This window comes from Nesoenas mayeri (assembly GCF_963082525.1).
Source record: "Nesoenas mayeri genome assembly, chromosome: 1".
Lineage (NCBI taxonomy): Eukaryota > Metazoa > Chordata > Aves > Columbiformes > Columbidae > Nesoenas > Nesoenas mayeri.
In genome coordinates, this window is record NC_137541.1 from 112,342,668 (window position 1) to 112,368,861 (window position 26,194).

Genomic DNA, 26,194 nt, shown 5'->3' on the forward strand with positions numbered 1-26,194 from the left:
GGGATGGGATGTGTCTCCCTGCCGGGGCAAAGGATCACCTGTACCACCTGCCTTTTATTCTGCTGAACGCATATACCTGTAGGCTGACACCTTGCAAATTCACATGCAGCTTTTATCACAGGGACCTGTGATACCCAAAGGCTTTCTGCATCACCAGAATTCACAGTTAATTCCCTTCCAGGGCACAGGAGGCAGCGGCTGGCTGGGCTCCAGACACTCTCCCAGCACCCGGGTACGGTCTGTCCTGGGCTCAGCCCTCGGCTTCCTGCCTTTCATCCTTTCCAGCACAAGTGGGACTGCCTGTTTGCTTCCATGCATGAATACACTCGAGGACTAATTAGTGCTAAAAGAGGACTTGGAGTGATCAAAGCACTTTGCAAATGCTAATCAAAGTGGACACCACCTGGCTGGCCTGTTTTATAAAGCTAAAAAACAAAGGCGACCCAAAGAGTCAGAGCAAAACACAGAACTCGGCAGTTCATTTGAAACTCTGCTGTCGTCAGGCAGGTCACATCACTCTCCTCTGTTAATATTCAGAAATGCATTTCTAGCCTAGCTCTAAAATTACTAACCTAAGATGAGGAAAAGACAAATTAGTGAGCTAATCTGTTAAACTGCACTGCACAAACTTTTGAGGCTATAATTTCCATCTTCATTGGGACTGCCCTGCCTAGAGTGCTAGAAGTCTACCGTAACTTTATGGCACCGTTATACTTGTTATTTTATTCTGTAAAACCCCAGTTTTACTCCAGTAAACCACTCCATAGGTTAATATGATCTATACAGCCCATATGAAAAAAAAAAATTGCCAAGCAGGAAGAGCAGAGAAGGGATGAAACTGAAAGCTTGCTAAGGATAACACAGCCCAACAATGCAAATATAGGAGCTTGTAACAGAAACTTTGCTGGCAAGGGAGGCCTAATAAACTATACTGGGATTTTTGTTGCTGTGATGTTCCTTTGCAGCTTCCCAGAGGGGTGAAAAATAGCTCAATGCTCTGGTAACTGCTTACTCATCACAAGCAGTGACCCAGATTTTATTTTTTCCAACTTGCTCTTATTTGAGGTTGTGAGAACAGGCACTTTTTGCCAGCTCTGCCCGCAAACCACAATACACACTGGCAGTTTGCTCTGGAGGCTTAAATAGCACCTCAGAAACTTCCCAATAAACTTTATTAAGCTCTGAAACACTTCTAAATATATGTTATTGTGACCAGAATGAAAACTAAAGAAGCATGCATCATTTCACGTGAATAAGAAAGCAATGCCAAGGACAAAGACCGGCTACTGACTGTCCTTTAACTGTATTTGTGCCCCTCAGCAGCTGTATGATGGATGTGTCCCAAACTGGGACTGCGGCATCTCCCCCTGCCCCTGAACATGATCCCTAAGGGATGTCTGATCTACATGGTCCCTCTTCTGCAAAGGTTTAAAAGGTTAAAAAAAGGGGTTGATCACTCTTAACTTCAGGTTGCTCCAAAACTCAAAATTTCCTTCTCTAAAACCCACACACAGAAGTAAGACCATAGAGAGCTTTTTTTTTTTCAAAGAAAGTTTTTGTTTCAAGTCCATGAAAATTATCTGGAAGAAGGAAAGAAGGACTGTACCGGATGTTGCCTTCCACATGACTTAATGTCTTCTGATACTTCTAGCTGAATGAATTGGTGAGTAATTAATAAAAACTACAGAAGGGAATAGGAATGAGCATGACAACAGTATCACAAACAGTGTTACTGCAGATTAAAGATTATACACGATTGATCATTAAGCTTGTTTTTCACAAAGTCTGTAGACTGTGGCTGTTGCTACCCCATGAGAAATTTCCCAGATGTATGATACAGGCAACACTCTACAAACAGCAGACTCCAAAGTTTGAATTACTGTAAAGCAAAAGATAAAATATCACCCTAAGGGAGACTAAATAAATGCACTTGGTCATATTTACAATATAATCTGGTACCTTGCTACAAAGAAATCTACAACTATCGCCTCACCTATCAATATAGAGAAGTTCTTCCAGTACCCATGGTTTTGGAAAACGAGTGAGGAGTATGGAGTAACTCAGACAAAAACACCTTCATGTCTGATACAAAATAGTTAAAAACTCTTTCTGAAAGTCTACAGAAAAAAAAAAAAAAGTAAAGGATATTGCATATTATCCAAGGAGAGATATGTCTGAATTTGTGAGTTCTGTAATTAAATACAGTAATATTGTTGGAACAAAGGAATGTCACATTAAAGTTGCATGTGAGTTCATCCAGAGCACCTGTGTTACTGAGTTTTTCAGGTGCACCTTTTCAGTCCAGCTACCCAATCCTTGGCCCAGAGAATTAAAACTCATCATAGCAACCTCTTTCAGAGCTGTAAGAGTGTTGCAGAGGGCAGATGATCAGTAATGTCATAATAATTGGGATCTAACATACAGGAATGAAGTTTTATATTAACATAAATGGGCGCCCCATCACAAGAAAGACATTGAGGTGCTGGAGAGAGTTCAGAGGAGAGTGACAAAGCTGGTGAAGGCTCTGGGGCACAAGTCTGATGAGGAGCAGCTGAGGGAACTGGGGCTGTTCAGCCTGAAGAAAAGGAGGCTGAGGGGAGACCTGATGGCTGTCTACAGCTACCTGAAAGGAGGTTGTAGCATGGAGGGGGTTGGTCTCTTCTCCCAAGTAGCAAGTGATAGGACCAGAGGAAATGGCCTCAAGTGGCACCGGGGAAGGTTTAGATTGGATATTAGGAAAAAAATTCTTCACAGACACGGCACTGGAACAGGCTGCCTAGGGAAGTGGTGGCGTCACCACCCCTGGAGGGGTTTAAAAGGTGTCCAGACGAGGTTCTTAGGGACATGGTTTAATGCCAGGGTTAGGTTAGGTTATGGCTGGACTCAATGATCCTCAGGGTCTCTTCCAGCCAAAATGATTCTATGATTCTATAGGGAGAAAAAAGCTGAAAATTAAAAAAGAAAGACTGTGAAAACTGCTGTAACCATATCCTAGAGGAAAGAGCTATCTACTCTTATTTCCACCTCTGGAACAGTTTTAAGATGTGCAATGAAAAAGGATTGCTGCTGCAAGCCAAGCGTCCAAGGCGCTGTCCACAGCCCTGAGAGTAAAGCCTCTGTGCCCCAAGGAAAGGCGCCCTCTGACATCTTCAGCATCAAATGGGAAGAGAAAGGGGATAAAAGCACAATTCTCTCTAAATGAATGTGACTGAGCAAGCACGGGGAGACGCAGCCTCCCTCCACCATAGCTCAGGGTGGGTGACTTTTACCTCTGGCTGTCACAAACAAAGCTGCTGTGTCTTCTTATCACTGGAAAATACATTCTACTTCAGTAAGAGGCATATTCAAAGAAAAAAACCCAGATATTCCATTTACTATGCTTGCACCTCTTTGAAGTACTCATGAAGAAAAATAAGAGAGGAAGCATGCAATGTAACCTTGATTTATGCAACTGTAAAGAGCTGCGTAGTAAAGAGCTCATGAGTTATTAATCACATCTATCACTGGCAGCATTAATTGCCTGGTGACGGAAATCCTAGTGGACCCCATTTGCTGAGCAGTCCTCTCAGAGGCAACTGAGAACTTGTGAATTCATGTTCTTTGTCATCTCCCTGCAGAAGATCAGTGGTATGAAGAAAAGGACAAAGCTGGTAACTGAACCACCTACCCCTGTCTCTCATTAGAGTGCCAGCATTTACTCACAGTGTGTCACACTCGGAAGACCTAGTTCCACTTCTTCAATGCCAAAATAAATACCAGAAGGAACCTTGGCACATTTAGAAATGCATCACTTTCTCGCTATTGGCAACTATAATGAAGGAACTTATTTGAGGAGGCCATTCATCAGTCTTCAGATTTGAAGGAACAGCACAGCTACATGGAAACAGGGCAGCTTTGAGATTTGGGGTGTTAGCGGTTCTCCGATGGCACACAGCCCAGTGCACTCTGGGTGCACGTCAGGAAGGCAAAGGAAAGGCAAATAGCTCAGGCTGGAGATCTCATTTACTAAGTCCTTATTATGGTACAGCAAGGAGTTCAGAGGAAAACAAAAGAACGCAAGAGAAGTCTCCCTTTTACTGAAGTATGTTAGTGACACTGATGCAACTAAATTATTAGGAAGCATTCACTTTCTTTAGTCATTAAAATAGCAAGAAAGTATTTTAATTCTTTACAAAAAGTTCTGAGTGTCTGCCAGCACAATCCTGTATTGCTTTCTTTTTAATGCTGGTAGAGTATATCCTAGTCATTATAACCTAATCTGCAGCATAACCTATGTAATGTATTGCTTTAGATGGATACCAAAAACCTGTCTTCGCTGGTTTTGAAATAGATTCACTCTTAAGGAAATTTCAAAATGTTTTTGAGATAGTTTTATAATTATTTGGATTTTTCTCTTACATTGCAATATAGTATCAAGATTACTTGGTCTACTGAATACAGAAGAAATGGTCTTATCACAATATTTCATAGAATGTAAAACTGAGCATGAGCCTGAAGGCCTAATACTCAAATGAAATATTTTCACCAGTTGAAAATATTCTCTAAAATGCTCACATTTTAGCAAACATAAATTATTTAACAGTCAAATTTTAGCCATAAATTATTTAAGGAAGTCATATTTGCAAGCTACAAAAGCACCAAGGTCTCAAAATGCTAGCAGATAAATAATGAATATCTAACAAGAGGCCCTTGGAACTGAAAAAAAATTCAGTCACAACTGTGTCACAGCTAGGTTAATTTCTAAGTCAGAAACCACATTTCAGAACAATTCAAAAGAGGCAACAGATCTTTTTAAACTGTCCAAAAGCAAAACCTTAACATCACAATTTCAAAGCGTCTTTTTCATTTAGGTAACATGTCAAGATGGAAATACTTGGAAACCAGAAACTGCAGCTGAAAACCAAATGAAGGTCCAAATTCAATAAACAGCTCAAAAGAGGTAAAAAAAAAAATTCTAAATACAAAGCAAAAAAGAGAAGGGCTTTTTTAAAAAGCAAGAAACTGTGGAGAGTGGAAGAAAAAGAGAAATGACAGTGAAGTGTTTTGAATACTGTAGTGTTGCTTCTTGTTGGCACTTGCTGCAGCTTTCCCAAGACCTGCTGAGAAGTGACTGTATATGCTGACTCCAATAGTAAAATAATGCCAGATACAGCAGAGAGCTAGGTCTTCATTGTCAAAAATTATCAGAAAAACAAAAGTTGGTCAACACAGGCAGGAAAAAAATGACTATTTATCTAACACTGGTAGCCACCCAGCCACGTGCCTTCCCAGGCATAAGCATCAAATCCAGCTCTGCACCAACTAGGAGACGCACCCTGGCCAAACCACCTGTGGTATTTACAACGGAGATCATAGAATCATTTTGGTTGGAAAAGACCCTCAAGATCATCGAGTCCAACTGTTAACCTAACTCTGGCACTAAACCACGTCCCTAAGAACTTTATCTACACATCTTTCAAACACCTCCATGGATGGTGACTCCACCACTTCCTTGGGCAGCCTGTTCCAATGCCTGACAACCCTTTCTGAGAAGAAATGTTTCCTAATATCCAATCTAAACCTCCCCTGGCTCAACTTGAGGCCATTTCCTCTTGTCGTAACGCTTGCCACGTGGGAGAAGAGACCAACACCCTCCATGCTACAACCTCCTTTCAGGTAGTTGTAGACAGCAACAACGTCTCCCCTCAGCCTCCTTTCCTCCAGGCTAAACAGCCCCAGTTCCCTCGGCTGCTCCTCATCAGACTTGTTCTCCAGATCCTTCACGAGCTTCGATCAACCTTCTCTGAACTCTCTCCAGCACCTCAATGTCTTTCTTGTAGTGAGTGGCCCAAAACTGAACTCAGGATTCGAGGTAGGGCCCCAGCAGCAACAAGTAGAGGGCACAATCACTTCCCTAGTGCTGCTGGCCACACTATTCCTGATACAAGCCAGGATGCTGTTGGCCTTTTTGGCCACCTGGGCACACTGCTGGCTCATGTTCAGCTGGCTGTCAACCAATACCCCCAAACATGATGAACAGTTCAGGTGATTTAAGGCTAGGCTGAGGACTAAGCAGTCACAACGTGATTTGCATCACGTTCAGCTCATTTCCAAGCAATAGTTTCACTGAGTCTTCATGCTGTGGCAATAAACAACGTTTACTCCGAGGGCATTTTTCGGATCAGCAAGGGAAGGAATATATGCTCACCCACTGGAACAGGGCTCACACAAGGAATTAGATCCCAGGTTGTTGATTACTTTTGGCAACAGTCAAAAAAGGTTTGCACAAACTCAAAGGAGAAAAAGACTAGAAAATAGAAATCTGAAAACCAGTCTTGTCCCTTTAAAGGCAAATAAGTTACATGAAGGGTTCCTGACTGATCCTGTCTGAATGGCTTATTTTTCTAAACAGGAATCAGTGTTTCCTCCAAAATATCATAGTTACCTGCCTGTGACAAGCTATCAGGACAAGAACTTGTTCGGTTTTCAGCATCCACCTCACATTTTAAGTACTAGTTATTTATAGCAGTTTGCAGAGACAAAAGTCATGATTTTGTCGTCATCAGTGAAAATCACAGCAGTGTGACCTCCACGCTGTCCTACAGAAACAGACCATTGCGTCCCTGCTGCATCGAGACCTGAAGCATCCACAAAAGGTGAGGTGGCTTGCGGTGGCATCCCATCCCTGACTGAGCCTCTAGCCATACAAATGAGAAAACAACAGGCTATAATCAACATTATTGTCTACAGCACTTGTTTAATCCAGGATTGGCAGACTTCAAAATAAGCATTTTGGGGGTCTAATTCCTGACAGAGATCTTTTAACATGTTATTCCTCACTAGTTGCTATTAAATAATGCTCATACTGAAATTTAAAGCCTAGGCCCCCTCCACCCCCCCAATTTTTTAGCTTCTTTAGCTGTCTAATTCCAGCTTATACTAACATTCATACACCACATTTCTAATCTAAATTGAGGCTGCTTTAAAAGCCATCCTCCTTTCTGGTGGGCAGCTTATTTTCTACACAGACAGAAAAGCATTATGATTTTTTTTCTTCTTCCTAGTGCTGTTTCAAAAAGCAACAACCATCCCCTGAAAACCAAGCTATTTTACTATAATATCTGTATGGCACTAGTTACGCAATAATTCTTAACTACCCAAGTCCTGTATGCAAAGCGTGATGGCTTATTTCAAAATACTGTTTTTCCTCCACTTTGGAAAGTACTTGGGCTTTATGTTCTATGTAATAGGAAGTCTGGGGTTTGTTGCAAACAAAATCTCCCTGCTGTTCAGAGAGCAAGGGCTTTGTTTACTACAGCTTTCTGTCTGAAACACGTTCCTCATCGTTTACGCCTATTGATCCCCTACATTCTCCCAAATCTTCCTGAAAAATATTGCGCCCTTGACACTTCCTCTTTATTTCTCACTCTCCAGTTTATTATTATTTATAAGTCTGTCAGATATAGTGCCAGCGTTTTTCATGCAAGCAGGAAACATCATCTCCAGCTGTTTTCTCTGCTACTAATTGCTCATAGAAAGCAGTTAGATTTTAGCAGCTTGATCTTCAGCTTAACCCGGCCTAAAGATTTTGTAGTCTGAATGCAGAGAAGGTGCAATGCAACTGGAAACATGAGGGCATGAGAAAATAATGATGGATTAAAAAAGTGACTCTTACAGTAAATGACACCTTTAATGAAAAAAGCATGTGTGAAACAAATTGTTAATTAAATTAGTTGCTCTTACAGCGACAAGTCTACAGAAAAATAAAAACTGGCATTTATGGAGAACACAGGTTCTTTCCTTTTCCTAGCTGAAGCATATTACTTATAAAGAAAACAGACTTCTGCAGAGGAGCAGCTGATGCACATCCAGAAGGACGCACAAGGCAGATCAAAATCTTCCTCCTATTCCAGGTGACAGAATAGCTTATTTCAGGCTTCTCCATGACAAAACCAACTTGACCTGTTCTGCAAGTCCAGTCTCTGCCCTTTGTAAATAAGTCCCAACCACAGTCTCATGGAGATGGTGGGGTGATGGAACCACTATAATTGATTAGTACCATCCAAAGAAGACTTATGCATGGAGAGAAGATCTATGACACTGACAACTCTCTCATTATTTTCTTAACATGCCTAAGGTAAATGATTACTGCATTAAATCTCAATGTAAACAAAGGTACCTAGCTCTTAAAGAAGCAAGAAAGAAGTACATGAAAATGCCAACAGACTTTACCATAAAAGCTGTAGCTAGCAGAAGACAAATATTTTTTTTGTTAGATCTAAATGTTTTCTATCTTACAGTCTAATTTTGGTAGTTCATGGTTGCAGTTACACATCTGCCAGGGTCAAGATCTACCAGTTTTTATGTTGGTGGCCCAAAACTCCAGAGTACCACAGAAAGAGAACTGCAGTGTTGTGATGCTGCAAGAATCCAGCTGAGGCAGAAGGGTATGATTAACGAAGACAACTTCAACTAAACTTGAAATTAAAAGAGGCAAAATATATTTGATATTGAAAGGCTAAAGAAATGGCAACAAATAACACCAAGCAGAAAGAGGACTCAAGTTTTAACCACCATGAAAGATCACATTTGTCTGAAAAAAATGCAGCTTTACAACTTATTTTATCCCTCAACGTGCTATCAAAGTGAATTCCATCTAATTGTACAGCACAAATATTTAACAGATTCTTTACTTCAAATTACTTGAGGTAATTTCAAAACCTTATGTATCTCAGTGGCCAACTTCTTTGACAAAAGCCTGTTTTTTTGAGAACTTCTGCCTGTCTTTTCCAGACAGCGCTGCAGATGTCTGCATACCTTTCGCTTACATTACAGCAAAATAAAGTCACACTGGTGTGAAGCTCATTACTATCATGGAAATAAGGCAGAAGAGAAGGAAGTAAGAAATCCGAGGGCTGCGACAGCTGGCGGCGTAACCCACCTGTTCTCCTCCTCCAAGTCCGCGAGGATCCTCTCCAGTTCCCCTCTTTCCTCACTCTCCAGGGAAATCAGGATCTGGGCAGGGCTTCGGGGCTGGCTCAGGGGGGACTCCTGGTTCAGACTTTGGCAGTAGTGCTGGATTAACAAGTGTTCATCATCGCTGGAAAAGAGAGGAGGATAAAACAGGCTGTTTCCTTTCACATTTTTAACTTTGCAGTGAGTACGAGATGATTCACTTCCCATCTCTCACTGCTTACTGAGAGATTTGCTGAACTCTTCATCACTAAGAGCAGAGCAATGTATTGTACCTTACAGCAAAATCTGCTGAACAGTTTCATTTATTCTCTTGATAATTTTCCTTCTCTAGAGTCCACCACTCTTCCTCTCTGCTTTTCAGATACTTAAAGCCAAATTTTGCCAGAGCCAACCACATTTTTCCTCTTTTGCCTAACTTCAATTAGGAATTTGCTTGAGAAAAAAGGCCACCTTCTGCTACCTCATCTGTGTTGTGGAAGGGGCATTCAAAGGCAAGGCTTTTATTTGTACATCTACAAACTCTCCTTATGTAATAAAGGTGTCCTCTGTCTGTTTTTCTCTATGAAATTGTAAATGAGGTGAAATAAAAAAAATGGACTTAATCTAATGAAATTATGCTATTTTTCACAGGTTTTTTTAGATTGTAATTACAAATGATGTACAATGTAAGAATACAAATATATTTTATGCAATACATATGATCTCAATTTCTGTTTCCCCCTAAACTGTCCAGCATTTGAAACAGAAACATCTCTGGAAGAGAAAAGCGAATCCAGTTCTGAAGACCATGACCACCTCCCAGTATTATACGGGTGTTTTAAGTGCTAAGGAGACGCATCCAGGCCCTAAGCGATGTAGCTGACACCAGGAGTAACCGTGAAAAACCACAGAAGGCTTCTCTTGACACCACAAGTCGAGCACAGAAAGAAATGACACTGCTGTTGGGAATCTTGTTTTTCCTCCCACCCTGCCTCCATTTATTGCTCTAACTGCAATTATAATCCAAATAATCCCAAACCCAGAAGAATATCAACAAATAATACTTAAGCATAACCTGACAAAAAAAACTGAAAGAATTACCGTTGCAGATTAATGATGAGCTTTGATTTTCCCACAATCTGTTATCTGGATCATATTTCTTCCAAAAAGCACAGATTTATCCTCATTTTAATAGTACAATCTCAGTAATAAATTGAACAGTCAGTGGTTAACTTATTAACTGAATCATATTAATACATCTTTTAATCAACCAAAGAATGTATTGACCAGTAAGACCAAAGTGTAATACAAAAGATACTGCTTATGTATGATTTTTGACTAAGGACACTGAAATATTACAGTGAGGACAACATGAAATTCCATATACGATAACAAAACTGACAAACACCTGGAAACAAAGTTTCCATTAACTGCAGGAAAATACACTGACATTACATATGCATTAGTTTTGATGTGTCATTTTAACTTTCGCCTTTTTGAACCAATATATTCAAACAATGTACTTAGTTGTACAGCGGGTTTACTTTCGAAGTTGGTAGGTAACAATCCTACCAAGTCAAAAGAGAAACTATTTCAAAACAAAGAAACAGCTTTTTTTGTTATCCAAGAACATCTCGCAGGCTTACAACCAACGTTATAAAATAATAACAATTTGGAATCTCAAAGTGAATGAAAACCAGCCAGAGTACTGTGCTTTAACTGAATGCTACAAACTTAATGAAAAGAAGATTCTGTATGAATTTTTTAAAAACCCACCCCTTAAGCAGTGGTAAGGATGAGATAATGTAGAACAGAAAATAACACTTTCAGAAAAGTTGAGAATTGAGTCGTTTCATATTTGATTTAGAATCTGTACTATGGCTTCTCCTACAATTAATTAACTAAGACCAAATTTTCAAGTATGACAATGATTTATGTGCTTCTGTCCGGTGTTCAGAAACTTTACTCACAGTTAACTTTCTAGTTCTAAGTCCTTCCATTCAGACAATAAAAAAAAAAAAAAAAAAAAAAAAAAAAAATCTAGAAAATACCAAGAGTGGACCGTGTCAGAAAACCACAAAAATGTCTCAGCATTAGACTGAATTACTTTTTTTAAAATTAAAACTTTTATTTATGACTTTAAAGTAGTACAATGAATGCTTGTCAGTGACCTGTCCAACTTAAAAAGTTTTCTGCTTCTGGTATTTCACAGTGAGGATGAGTCCCTCCTGCCTTACTCTTGCAATGTATTTCAGGTATTTGTAGACCAAAGATTTCTGCTTAGCCCTGCTAACTTTTGAATGACACTTTGCCCACAACATTTTCTAGCTTACAGCAATTTCATCATGATTAAGTCTGCAGTACAGCTAGAAAGGTTATCTTTTTATCTTTGTCCTTAAAACACATCGGTAATATGCGAACTATTTGCTGAACAAATCATAACTTTTGGGAAGAAATTAGTAATTTTAATTTTGAAGGTATCAATCATCTGTTGTATAATTTTGGTCATAGATTATGGCTATAAGCCATGAATCTAGACACTATGATAGAAAATAAACGAACATGAGTTCATCATTAAATTGAACCAGATGTGTTATTTGGCTATGCAAATTCAGCACTACAGAATTTCATTACAAGTTATTAACCTTCACAAGAAAACACATGTCAAAAATATTAAAACAGCCTACTTACATGCTCTCATTAGGTGAAATACTGTCATTTAGATAAGAACCATTGGTGTTCTCCATTTCTGCTAGCCTGTGGAAAAATAAACAAGACTCACTAAAACCAATGATGTTTTCCAGAAACTTTATTTGCTCTAACATTGCTGAAAAATTAAGAGCATGATGTTTTTGATGAACTTGAAACTCAAATTAATTTACACTCACTGTTGATTACCAGAAAGTTTTGCAATAAGATATTGCAAATAATTGTTCACTTGTTACAATGACCTTACTAAACTCACTTTTAAGTTTTCAATCCTTTCTCTAAGGTTATATTACACTCCTCATGATTAATTCCACAAACAAAGGCAGGCCTTAAGATGCCAGGGGACTACACAAATTGCTGTGTACCTGGCAATGTCATCAGAACTGTAGTGATCAGTCATTTCTCATTGGTTTTCAACACTCAGCCCCTCCTAAACATCCTGTATAATTCAGACATACATCTCCTGATCAAGTGATTTTAGGAGGGAGAAAGAGGAGGTTCAAATAACTATTTTTCATTACCTCAACCCTTGCAAATTTACTTGCCTGGTGGAAAAACATTTTCATATTTGTGCAATTAACCCACTTTTTCATTCTTAAGAGCATTATGAAAGCTGACAAGTGAACTAAAGCAGTGACATACCACTATTTTAATCCTCCAAATCAAGGAGAAAGCCTGCTTGTGGTGTTCTACGAGGTAAGTTACTTAACATTAAAATGACACTTGAGATCCACATAGAGATTGGGGGTTTCTGCTCTTCTGATTAGCATGATTACACCAGGGTCCATATTAAAAACAAAACCCTATGTAAGCCCATAGAATCACAGGATGGTTTGGGTTGGAAGAGACCTTTAAAGATCATCTAGTCCAACCCCTCTGCAATGAGCAGGGACATCTTCAACCAGATCAGGTTGTTCAGAGCCCCATCCAGCCTGGCCTGGGATGTCTTCAGGGATGGGGCATCTACCACCTCTCTGGCCAATCTGTGCCCATGTTTCAGCACCCTCATTGTAAAACATTTCTTCCTTATTTGTATCTGGTCTGAACCTACCCTCTCTTAGTTTAAAACCATTACCCCTTGTCCTGTTGCTACAGAGCCTATTAAAAGGTTAGTAACCTGAGGGCACAGCTCAACGAATACCCCAGAGGACCTAAAGTTCACTTCTGACCACACAGGTGATCCGGCATGCAAGTTAGTTGACAGGCTGGTTAACAGCAACCACAGACGATGATGCTCTATGTTTCTTTAAGAAGCACTCAGTAGCAGCTAGTCTTTGGATTTTTTTTTTGTTTTAAATGATTGTTTAGAGAAAGATCTGCCTAACGTCCAGCTGGACTCATACCTGCTAGCATAATGTTCAATGCGTGAATGAGTATCATCATGTGAAAGCTGAGGGGACGAGGCAGGCCTATAAGGCAGAAAACACTGATTAATCACAAACAATACCCTTTCAAAAGCAAAAAGACACTTAGCTATGCCTACATCCTCACATCTCTATGCCCTATGCTTACACTACGTTTGATAAACAGCAATTATAACTCCAGGCGCTGTGTGTGCCTCCTCAAGCCATCGGTGCAATGCTTTGTGGTACCACATCGGGGATTTTGACCATTCTGGAATCCGGCTGTTGCAATGACTCTTCTTCACACCAGTCCCCGAAGAACCCTTTTCCAAAGGATTTATAGAAGAGCTTCCGCCCCCATTTTCCCTTCACACCTGCCTCTTTCGGCGGAAATTCTGTTTCACAGGCAGCCCTGTGCCGGCTGTGAAGGCCCTGCTGGGAACCTCTCCTCTGCCTCCCGCCCTGCTCCAGTGCCTGCTTCCAGCACATCCCACTTAAAAGAGCCCTGAAGGACTACTCCACGAGCAACTAGAAATAAATACAAGAAACATAAAATGTCTCAAATGAGCCTTTAATAACACACTGCAAAACCTGATGACTTTGCCTAGCATCTTTCCAGGGTTGTAAAGCGAACTGCAGATCAGTGTGTTATACAGGAAGACACTGTCAACTATTTTGGTTTTTCTGCACAACAAATCAGACGGTATAGGTCCTCTTCACTTTTTTTAATTGATCAAAACAATTCATAGGACTTTTCTAATGAATTAGAATATTGTTTCTTACAGCCTCAACTCTGGAAAATGTCACCATTGAATTATATTGCCTATGCAGTTCAGTGAGCACCCTTTGCTGCCATGTGGAATTTTGCCAATCTACATGTATCAGGAGGTTGCTGGAATAACAAAAAATTATGCAGCTTCTCAAATTGTACGGCAATCTTGTATTTTAGCTAATTTCACCTTCTCTTTATTCCATCTCCTCTGCCAACTCTCCTTCTGGAACTCCTGACTGAGGATGGAGTTTTACATTGTTGGATACTATGGTTCAGGCTGGGTCTGCCCAGCAGGTGTTGCACCACATTGCAAGAGCATATAAGTTTTGTATTTACTACTAATAAACCAAAACCATAATAATCTTGTGGTTTGTAATGCTCCTGTGTTAGGAGTTTCATAATCCTACAGTAAATCTACTAGACTGGTCATCTTCCAGTCTTCTAATCAGTCTGCAAATGGCTCTAAAAAATTAGGATCCTTCCAAATTCAGAGCTGTATGCTGAACAGATGAAATTAACAATCTTTAATGTCTCTTCTTGCAGAACAGCAGAGTTTTTCCTCTTTAAGACCTTACATGCCAAGTATCACAAATTGCATTTGTTCTGAAATGAGCTTTGACCTTCACCTGTACTTTTACCCATCACATGTTCAAACATTACCACAGCACACTCAGTTCACAGACTTTCTAAGTAGAGCAGAGATTTGTGTGGATGGGCAGCTGCTTCTCTGCAACTTGATATGCAACTTTTATGTAAGAACATCTACACTGAAGAGACGGGAGGGGAAAAGGATGCAATTTATCTAGAGCAGTGGGTTATAGAGAATGGTAACAATGCTTTTCGGATAAATTGATGTTATTCTGATTTTTTTTATTTGCTTGACATACAGTAGATGTTAACCTGCTCTAAGGAAGTACTATCAATGAAGAAAGAGGTCTTGGTTTCTCAATGCACACACAAGTATTGCTGATAATACTTGTAGACTAGGAAATTTGTGCTAGAAGTAGCTTTAATTTCTAGCTGGATCATTTTCCTAGTCCCTCTTACCCTGGCATTGCACATGGATATGTATCAGTCCAAAGGAAAGGAACAGCACTTGGTTGGGACCAACTGGGCAATAAAGGGCTGTCTCTTTTGGCAGAAGTGCAAGGCAAAAGATGGGCCCTGACTGCTTGATCACATACTTGCTGCCTTGAAACTAAGCCTCAACTTCAGAAGTGAACAAGGTGTGTAATATATATATCTATATATCTACGTATCTACATATCTATATATATATTTTAAAGACAACACAGTGTTGTGTAACTTGTTGAAGCTGATTCTGTTTCTTCATCAACTGAAGGCAGGGGATAAGGCTGCATTTCCAGGTTTGTCTCCACTTCAGAACATACTGCAATGGAGATCCACCTCAAACAGCTTTTTAAAGTTTGCTTAAGAAAGCAAACCTGTTGAGGAGCACTGCAGCCCTTATGTTGAATTTAGCTGCTCAGAGGTACACTTCTGCCAGCATCTGAGCAAGCCTGAGAACGACTGTGCTGCATTGCAAGCTGTTGTGCAGACATACTCGTAGATGACCACCTCTGCCAGAGCTCCCTGTCCTTCCTTTCTGAGCACACACATTCAGCCCACCTAATCAGTTGGAGAAGTCAGCGACAAGGCTGAGAGACACAGCCAATATTTATCCAAGATAACCATCCCTTTTACAAGGGCTCCACAGCTGCATTGCACAGGCTGGGGTCTCCAGGAACAGCCTGGAGAATTCCAGTCGAGTGGTGACTGAGTGGCAAATACCACCTCCAGCAACTCCCTGCACCCACAAAGACCTGGCTGGCAGGACAAGGGCACTTTTCTCGCTGTTCAGCATTTCAGTTGATGCTTCTTGAAAGTGTAGAATCAAGTAAATTGTATTTGTGCCACTGACAGCCCAAGTAAAAAGACAGAAATTCTCACAAAAACTGTGAGGTGTCCCTTTAATGCCTGGCAAGCAGAACACCTGTGCAAAATACTAGATAATAAGCAGTCAGAATCATTAACTTCTAGTAAAAAAGATAAATACATGTATTTAACAGTTCCACATGCATCACATGTGGATGTCAGGGTAGCACTAGCATTGCTGAATGCTGCCAAGTTATGCTCCTCTGGAGTACTTTGAAGATTACCAGAAAACTGGCATGAAAGCACCAAATAAAGGCACAATCTTAGAAAACAGGGAAGTTTTATAATAACCAGAATAAGAGGTTTGACTGCTGAAGCTGGAATCAGTCCTGTAGCTAAGAAGCAGCTTTAAACCTGGGTAGCTCAGTAACTTGTGTTGTAAGCCTGGTGGTCTAGCATGAAGCAAAGGAACAAAGTTCGCAGAACAAAATGAAGAGAAATTCTTTCCAGCCATTATCCATTTCTTAATTTTCTGCTTTCTTGTCTGACCAGACAAAAGGATTGTGCTCAGGAAGATACCTGAGTTGGTCTGACAGAAGCCGCAACCTCTCCATACAAATCCTGTCTCTCAGTATTTCTTGAATTTTTTTAAGTATTACATGCGAGTTAAATTCCCTGACACCAAACCTTCAGTGCGAAGCTATTGGTGTAGGCTCATCATGATGTTACTATTGCAAGTAATTAGAATCAAGCATGTTATGGCAGCGTAATTTCATGTTATGTCAGACACAGCAATGGCATTCAATATTATCCAAGTTTTCTTTAAATGTTATTTTTAACTTTGCAATTGTTCTACAGGGTAAGAAATCTAGATCCTCAGTTGCGTATATACTATAGTATGCTGCAATCGTCCTCAGGTGATGCATTTATGAACAGAAGTGCATCCTGAAGTTCAGAGTCCCTCTATTTCAGTCTGGCTCCAGTTTTTTGTGTTCTCTGTGGGTGAATCCTCAATCATATGAGGTTTGCAGTACTGGATGTGTTTCTTGGTTGCTTACATGTCCTGGGGCAGAGCACTTCACTTGACTTCCCAGTGTTTTGTGCTCCAAATGAAAATTATAAATCAATATTGCAATGTATACATTTCACTATTGTTTATTCTACCAAAAATTCAATAAAGGTGCAAGCCATATACATTTCACCATGTAGAAATATATAGAATGCTATATATTAGTTTCTCATTTGTTATCAATATGTGAATTAAAAATAATCCTTATTTAACATTATTCTAAAATAATCCATGTAACACTAGTAGTAGCAAATGCCATAATGGTAAGTTTATGCTGAGGGTATTACTTCAACAGTAAGACAATGCACGTGTAGGAATGGTGCAGGAATGAAAATCCATTTCATAGCTGAAAAATCCTGCTTTTTTAACTTCTGAAAAAATACAGTAAACATTTCCCCATTTCAACCTGCCTCCACAAACCTTACTGTATCTAAGAAAATGTAATAAAATATCCAGTGAGCTTTGGGTTAACTGGGGCACATGAGTGTGCAAGTGTGCACGGTTGCACATAAAACCAACTTATAGCTTTATATACAAAACAATATTATTCCTGAAACTGAATTCAGTCCATCAGGTTCAACTTCTATCTTTCAAAAAAGCATTTAGCATACATTCAGAGGGATCACCACTTATTAAGAAACACAGGCTTTTAAATGACAAACTCTCATAAGCATTAGTAGGACAGCACCAAAATCCCTGTTAATTCAATGAAAATACATACTCCAGAAAGAGTATACAGTACGCGATCCACGATTGCTGGGAATTCCTGCGTTTATCCCATTCTACTCGCTTGGGATCAAAACATTCCTTCAGAAAGTGCACCAAAGCAAATAATCATAAAGAAGGAAGGAAATGAAATTATGTAAAACTAAACAAAGAAACAAACAAAAAGTGAGGGAACGCAGGAGCAGCAGTAGCGGCAGCAGCAGCACACTTCAGCAAAAGTACTCACGCAGAATCTACTGGCCAGAAGTTGATCAGAGTAACAGGACTGCAAGACAAAAAATGAGGAGGTGAAGAGAGAGGCAGAAGAAAACTCAGCAGCAAAATAATTACAGAAAGGTTTAAAAAAAAAGAAAAAAAAAATCACAACAACTGAAAAACAGAAATCCAACAGACCAACGTGAATGACTCTGAAGAGCAACCAACGAAAAAGTGAGGAAAAAACTGAAATCTAAAATTAGAAAAGAGAAAGTGATAGAGCGAGAACAAGCTGCGTGCAATTGCCATTAAACAACTCATTAAACTTGTACAAAAAAACCAAAGGGAACTGGGTTAACTCACTGATTTCTCAATGTACACCATTATTGGGTTTTTTTGCCATAAAGACATCAAAGCGATTTAATAAGACTAAATTTATAGGGTAAGAAAAGAAGAAATCAGTTGGGAAGCTTGCAAACATAATAGCTTAATTAAAAAAATAAAACCACAGAAAGATATCTCTTTGGAAGAAAATAAATTTTAATGAAGACATCATTAGTCTCCAAATTGCCATATCAAACTTAGAAGTTTATAAGGCTGTCAGTAAGATGGTAAGTATTTTTCTTTTATTAACTGAAGTTGAAGTTCCTGTTTAAGGACAGGTAAAAACAGATAAAGGCAATGGCAACTGGAACCCCAGCTTGTGTTTTCCTGCCAGCCGAGGTTAACAGAAATGAAAGAAATGAAGAGGCTTTATGCATTTAGGAAGTGAAGGGAGTTGGCACCAGCTGGGAAGCTCAAAGAGCATACCAAATGAATTGCTACTTAAGACACTCTAGAGCTACTCACGTTTCCATGTTGTCTCCCTCCAAGACAGTTTGCACTGGCAGGTAGCCCATTCGTGGGTGCTTTGCAAAATATCTTTTTGTTCGAAATTTGTTTTTTAGTACCTTGGCAAAGTCACGGACGTCTTCTCCTGAAGTTGTCTGAAAGCCACAAATCACAATGAAATCATATTTCACAACATTATGACAGTTTTTCAATTGCCTCTTCCTTTGCTGGGTCACTTGGAAGAGCTGTGGCCACACCACGCAGAGCTGTCAACGGCTTGACCTCCAGAACCGCAGATTTTCTTTATTTATCACCGTCACCTTACAATGAATTGTACAGTGACACTGCTAGTGGGGAGGAAGGAGGAAAAAGGGAAGCTCCAAAAAACCCTGGCAGGTTCATGTCTCATCTCAGGTGATTGAAAGAGGACAAGCAATAATTAGACCAGAATTTGTCATTTATCTGGCCTGGGGTACTCTCTGCCTGCTTTTTGCTCAGCACTAAAATGGCTGTAACAAGTGTCCTGGTTTTGGCTGGGACAGAGTTAATTTTCTTCCTAGTAGCTGGTGTAGTGCTGTGTTTTGGATTTCTCATGAAAAGAATGTTGGTAATACACAGATGTTCTGGTTGCTGCCAAGCAATGTTTACACCAAGTCAAGGACTTTTCAGCGAGGAGGCTGGAGATGCACAAGAAGCTGGGAGGAGGCACAGCCAAGACAGCTGACCCAAACTGGCCAAAGGGATATTCCATAACGTATGACATCATGCTCAATATGTAAACTGGGGAAAAGATAGCTGGATAACTGCTGCTCAGGAACTGGCTGGGTATCGGTTCATGAGTGGTGAGCAATTGCATTGTGCATTGCTTGTTTTATATATTATTATAATCACCATTATTATAATTATGATTATTTTCTATCCTCTTGAATTGTCTTTATCCTAATCCACGAGGTTGACCTTCTTTTTCTGGTTCTTTCCCTCATCCCACTGGTGAGGTGTGCAGGGGGGTGAATGGCTGCATGGTGTTTAGCTGCCTGCCAGGTTAAATGACAACATGGAGGATATACAACCTTGTGTGCAGTTAGCCGCTTCACTGGATGGATCCTGAGTCTTATCGTATACTCGTCATCTGTATCTCACGGACTTCCTAGTCTGTGAAAGTTAGACCCTTACTCTCGGTACATTTTCTTTCCAGTTTCCCTTCTCAGCCTCCTCTGCCATTAATATTTCAATCAAAGACAGGCAAAAAAAGCAGGTGGGAGCAGCTGAAAGCTCTTAGATCAGTTATTTCTTCCTGCGCCTGTTTAATCTGAAGCTAGCAGGAATTTAAGATCAATACCATGAGGAGAGTACAATTTGCACAAAGTTTTCTATTCCCTTGCTTGCAGTCAGCTTTCCTCGCTGCTGTAGAGACCAGCAGAGGAGCACAAAGTGGAATTAGTTTCCTGAAGACCAGGAGGAGCCAGGAAGAGTTCAAAGGATGTCTGCAGGGAAGATGCAAGGCTTCTTGTGAGCCTGATTAACAGTTGGGAGATTTTCCGAAGAATTTTAATGGAAGACTGTGGTTACCTTAGTCAGGCTGCACTCCCTTCTCTGCACCTTGCAGAGACACTCGACCCTGAAATATTGCTCTGCTACAGTAAATTAAGTTCTTCCTGACCCACATAATGATATTGCTTCTCCAGCATATCTAATCTGAAGGAAAGAAATGAGGGAAAAGTTAATCTTTCTGACATTTTTTAATGAGTTCTATGCCTTCTATTTAGAGAGGAAGGAGGTGCTGGGACCCATCAGTCAAGGCAGCCTTTACAGAGCTGCTGAAACACAGACGTATGTATTTTTAACGATTGCCTGGGTAGAAAAATTAAGGATGCACCTGAGAAATGATCTGCACAAAGGCTGAAACACTTTAACAGAGAGGACAAAGATCCCTGTACTTATGACAACTACAAGCTTCATGTAAAGCTGGAGAGAATTCAGCTTTCTTTCTGGTCAGTCTGACTGGTAGGAAAATTCTGTGTGAGCAATGACTGGCAGAGAAGTGACACAGCAGAACGTACACGCCAGTACAGCAGCATCCGTATTTTTCAGAAACTGAGATAATTTTCAACAATATTAAGTATCACTTCCTCGGAAGTAAAGATATTTTGGGGAAAGGAGGTATTAAGTATGCCCAGACCACCCAGAGGACTCAGGAAAGTGGATTTACTGAGGTGATCTCACATGTCCCAGCAGGAGGGAATTCCCTCTGCCATCTGCAGTGCCTGCTAGGAAAGCTCCCAGCCAGGTTGGCATCAGGAGAGCACGCAGAGCACATCAGCTGGGAAGAGAGAAAAACTCTTACTATTTAGTCTCCATATAAATGGATTAAGCACAGCTTTCTGTCCACTTTGTTCGCTTGTGTAATTTACAGCCATTTATTCCTGCCTTGTCTGGTTTCAATATGAACACTTTCCACTGCATTTGACTGTAATTTGGATTAAGTGTTTTCAGGTACGATTAACAATAAAACATTCTTTGCTTCAACATTCCTGGGACTGTTACTCCACTTTGTTCTTCTGAACCTTCTGCACAAAAACCAAACACTAAAAAGGTGTGTTTGCACAGAAACACCCCGATCTAGCTGGTAGCACAAGAATCCTAAGAAAATATATCTTCTAGTGGCAACTAGACGTACCAGCTACCTCTCATGTGATCCAACCGCCATTTAAAAAATGTTCAAGGAGCACAAGAAAGGCAAAGAAAATCTGATTATTATGTGGACAAGATGATAAACTGAGGCTATCTGCAGCCAAACTTCCTGATTTACTCCACAGATGCTTTTTACACATGATTTTTAGAGTAAATCCAAACCAAAATTCTCAACAGAACTAGTTTTCGAAGAAGAAACAGTGGAGTTTCAGCACGCTAGTTCTCTTAAATCAAAACAATACACAGGCAGCTGGGTCGAGCATGTTCTAAAACTATACTGAAATGAAGGCTATTTAATAAGAAATAGTTCTTCATATTCACATAAGAACTTTTATCACCATCTGACTTTTCCCCGTTTGGTTTAAGAAAGAGCCTTGCCAAATCCCCACCCCAGAGCTCAGCCCTGACTGTAAACACTGGCCGTAGACAGGTATCTCGGTTTAACATGCTTCCTTCTAACAAGGTGTTTTTCACCCTGGTCTGTAACTGTTCGTTAAACCCAAACAGAAAAATGAGCCTACATTTAAATCCCAGTCTAAAAGTTGCCTTCTATGCTTTGTTTGAAGCCTCTTTAAAAGTCACCTCTCTTTGAACAATAGAATGAGCTGTGTTTCTTTCAAGAATAATTGTGGCAATTTTTCTGTCTAAAGGAAAATTAGGGACCTGCTTTGCTCTTTTTCTGCCTCAGCCTTTTGCAGGAGAGGCGAAGTTATCAAATCCCTCAGATATTTCATGTAGGTTCTCCAATCTCCCCTAAGCAGAATTGAAGACTGCAGCGCTCCAAAATTTCCTGGACGTAAGAGGAAAGGGGAATAAAAATACATAAGACTTCATTGTGCACATCTAGCTTTTGCGAAGATACATCAAAGAAGGCATCAAATGTCTTCTGTCTGCCAAAACACATTTTAAGGTGAGAGATTTGTCTGGAGCAAGAGGAAAAAATGCTCTCCCACCTGCAAACCCCTTTTTGTTCATTTAGAAAACAATTACATACTAGACATGATAGCTTCAGTGGATGTCTTGTTGAGTCACATAGAACTTGGGTTTATTTTTTCAATAGCAGCAATACAAAAAAGATCAGGGCTTGCTGTGCGTCACATTCACTTTTTTTTCCCCCCTCAGTTAATCCTTTTCTAATTCAACTGGCTGCTGGTGCAGTCAGGCACAGCACATTAGCACGGGCTGCTGGAGTTCAGGATTCACAAAAAAATGTACTGGCTGTGAATGGTTCTTTATTCTGAATCCAGCAATCTGGATGCAGTTGCAGGTTTTCTGTTCACCACAGTGTTTGCCTATTAGTAACCTGTATTTTTAGGGAGACCAGAAGCCTGCTGGACCCCGTGTGGCACTGAGCTGCTGCAGGTTGTGGGGGTGTCTCACAATCCCTTTTCGCCTCTCTCCTCGAAACACATCTTATGAACGGGTTCAGAAAACAGTAGCAAGATGTTGGCATGTGCACTCCATGCGTCATTCATAAATCTCCCATGTCACTTATTAGTAGGAATAAGAGTGGCAAACTGCAAACCAAAACCACAGCCAGTTCAGCGAGGAGGTATTCAGCTGCAGCTGGACGGAATGCTCCAACGCGGCCGGTCATTTGCTTGCTGTGCTTGTGACTGGGACCATGAGAGTCCGCTCTAGGAATGCCTGGGATGGAGGAATCTGTTCAGACTCGCCCAGGCAGCCCCAGCACTTTCCCTGACCTGCACAGCAGTTCAGGCAAATCACCCTTTCCAGCGATCTCAACCCCTGGGGGACGGACACTGAAAAGTAGCAGCCAGTGAATACCCAGAAAAAGCTTGCAAACGCACATTAATTGCCCTTGCTGAGATTCAGATTAAATACTGCCATTTAAGTGATACAGTAAAAATTGAGAGATACTGTAAATAAATATCCATAGATTAAAACTAACAAAAATACCGGATTTTCTTTACTATAATATTTTAGGGGAATAAATTTTTCTCCCTCTTTCCTAAGTCCCTAAGAAAACCTGAGAGTTTTTACTTCATTTCAGCCATGCCTTTCTGTTTGGATGAAGATGTAAAGACTGTTCATATAACTTCACAAGGCTAGCCCATGTGTAATTTTGATGGTTTATTTTCACCATCTGGATTTGACCTGCAGATGAAAGTGGAAGACTACCCTGTTTCCTCAAAAATAAGGCAGGGTCTTACATCAATTCTTGCTCCAAAACTTACTACTTCTTTTACACACATACCTGCCCGGACACTATTTAGATTTACTTTTTAATGAACTATGACTAGGGCTTATTTTTGGAGTAGGGCTTATATTTTGAGCATCCTGAAAAATCATGCTAGGGCTTATTTTTGGCATAGGTGTTATTTTCCAGGAAGCGAGGTAGGGATCACCTCATCACATGACAACCAGAGAGTGTACTGCTTCAAGACTATCACAAACCAAGTGCAAGGGCAGCTGAAAGCTCAGTTGTGCTGCATCATGGAGGGGTGACTGAGAGCTCCTCTAATTTATGCCCCTCTTCTCTGGTCATGAATGGTCAAAAAAGAAAAAAGAGCACACAGAGAGTAATACGGAATTTCCTTTGCCAGCTGTCTGGTATGAAAGAAATGTTTACGCAGAAGTGATCCTTTTGAGAGCTGTGAAACAAGGGTGGAGACCCTCACAACACCATCAGTGCAGGGCATCTGCACTGTGCTGCACTGAGCACCCCAGCTTCAAGTCTTCAGAAATGAAATGTCACTTGCTACTCTTGAGAACTTCCCTGGTATTTTATGTCATCAAGTGATCATACAATACAATGGTACCACTAAATAGTAACGAAATTAAAAATGCAATTGTAGTGTTGCGGGGAAGACAAGTGAAGCGGCAACTTGCTGAGGAAAGGAAGAAAAATCTCACTGATATGGAGAAGCATTGTACCCTAAGATACGAATGAGTATTGGCACAAACCACAGGCTTCCTGCAGGATCCATAAAGTGAACTATGGCACTGAACGCAGAACAGGTCATTAGCATGCAGTAATATATTACAACACAACATTGTACAAACAATGAACTTCAATTTACTTCAGACCATTGGAGTATCTTTTACTAAGCATCAGAAATTGCTGGCATGTATAGTATATAAAAGGTGATCCAATTATAGGAAGGGAAAGAAAAGCCACCCAAATGCTCCATTACCTTGCACATAGGAAATGAAGTTTTTCCTTTCTACATAAGAAGGGACAGAAAGGGTCAGTAAAACAGCTACTTACTGGTGTGCAGTATTCCACCATGGGATAGTGCATTTTATGACCTTTTGCAACACGGCCAGAGAAGAAGCAACTTTGGCAGATGTCATAGTTAAAGTGCTTTAAACTTCGGTACCTAAAAGACGACGAAAAGAACTCACAGCTTCAGAACTTCGTATGTGAATGCTTCATATCAGCTTGTCAAGTTTTCTACATTAGTAAGTTCTCTTTCCCGGTGTGCAATGCTGGGCAATGCTCATCTGCCACCAAGGGACAGCTATTGCTGCCTCAGACGTTTGTATATCAAAGATCTGAATCTTCAAGGACTATTTTAACACTGGACAACAGCAAAGATTTCTACACAATCACTCTCTCTTAACACACAAAGACACCACCACACTTTTTGTTTCAATGATACTAACTTCAGTTCTTTTCCTCATCATCACGATTCCTAACACAGAATGTCCCGAGGAAGTAAAATTCAAATAAGTAACGCCCTCCTCAACAAGTCAGTCCATCAAACTCATAAGTGCTGCACACAAGGCAGGAATTTGTTTGTGTCCTCCCCAGCACCTCTATCAAAACTATTTTCCTGTATGGCATTCCATCCATGCAAAACTCCTGATGCGCTTTCGGGCCCTTATTTAATCTCATCAGCTCTGTGAGGCAGCTAACTGTTGTATCTGCTATGCTGAAGTGCTTGAAAGAGCCGGAGGCATAAGGGTTGTCTTGTTCCAAATACGCGAAGCAGTTCAGTCACAATGACCTCAAAAGAACATTGTTTTACACATAACGAGGCACACAGTATTAGCTTTCTAAAAGCCTCCCAATACAGTATCTTTTTGTCAAGTGTGTACACAGGGTTTCAATGACTTGCAAAGATAGAGAAAAAATTTGTGACAGATTCGACTACCATGATAATAGATTTGTTATATAAATTTAAGACCCAGATGAGATCAGACAAGTAAAATTAGATGCAAACAGAGAGCTCCAGTGTCCACTTCCCGAGTTCTCAATGCTCACTACAGACGATCCATTCACTTGCCATCCTTTGATTTTCCAAGTGCTGCATTTTTCAATTCTACCTACTTGTCTTTGACTGTTTATTAAAAAACATGTAAGTAATTCAGTAGTTTCAAAAACTGTATCTGGGAACAGGAAAATAAGACTTTGTGGATGTGTTGAACTACTCACATCCCATCCCTAGCTCTTCCTCAGTAATATTTATCATTTCCCAGTTTAGATATACAAGGGGAATAAAAGCAGAAGGAGAAGAATTTAGGTGATTAGAGGAACGGCCTCACTGAAGAAAACCTCAGATTCAAAACAAAGCAATACTCTCATTATTTCTTCCATTTCCCACTGCCTGTGAAATTGCATAGGAGAAAGCACTGCCCCACTACAGGCATAAAAGCAACATGCATACTCTCCCAGGTTAGAGCAAAATGATGGTTTTTCTATGTGGTAGTGCTTGCTGCTGTTGTCTATCTGGATTTTAGAAACAAAATTACAGAAAGCTCTTTGTAAACAACACGATACCGTAGAAGGAGAAATGCCAATGGTAAAAAAAGACCGTGCATAAAAAGGACAGAAACCATACAAAGCAGCTATTGTGAAGCAAAGTGATAAAACAAGTCTAGGCATAATTGAAAGTGAGTATTTACTTAGCTGCTAAGTGGATTCTCAACAGGCATACCAACACACAGCCATTTTACAACACAGTGACTTATTCATTGCCATAGTAACCATGCTGTCGATCCAGATGTTGAAATAGACCAGCAACATTTCCCCCACTCCAGGTTAATGTTCCACCAACTACATTCTTTCTCTGAGAAATGCAC

The 26,194-nt window shown here is 40.2% G+C and overlaps 1 protein-coding gene across 5 annotated transcripts in view; it reads right to left on the reverse strand.

Moving 5' to 3' along the window:
* DMD (dystrophin) overlaps positions 1-26,194 on the reverse strand; it is a gene marked incomplete at both ends in the record, with an annotated part of 1,256,016 nt that overhangs the window by 20,068 nt on the left and 1,209,754 nt on the right. For all 5 annotated transcript variants that reach the window (XM_080362523.1, XM_080362521.1, XM_080362520.1 and 2 more), the window contains 6 exons: positions 8,921-9,079; positions 11,626-11,691; positions 12,987-13,052; positions 17,655-17,693; positions 18,473-18,609; positions 24,378-24,489. In XM_080362523.1, the coding sequence (XP_080218649.1) occupies positions 8,921-9,079; positions 11,626-11,691; positions 12,987-13,052; positions 17,655-17,693; positions 18,473-18,609; positions 24,378-24,489 (579 nt within the window). The remainder of the gene's footprint in view (positions 1-8,920; positions 9,080-11,625; positions 11,692-12,986; positions 13,053-17,654; positions 17,694-18,472; positions 18,610-24,377; positions 24,490-26,194) is intronic.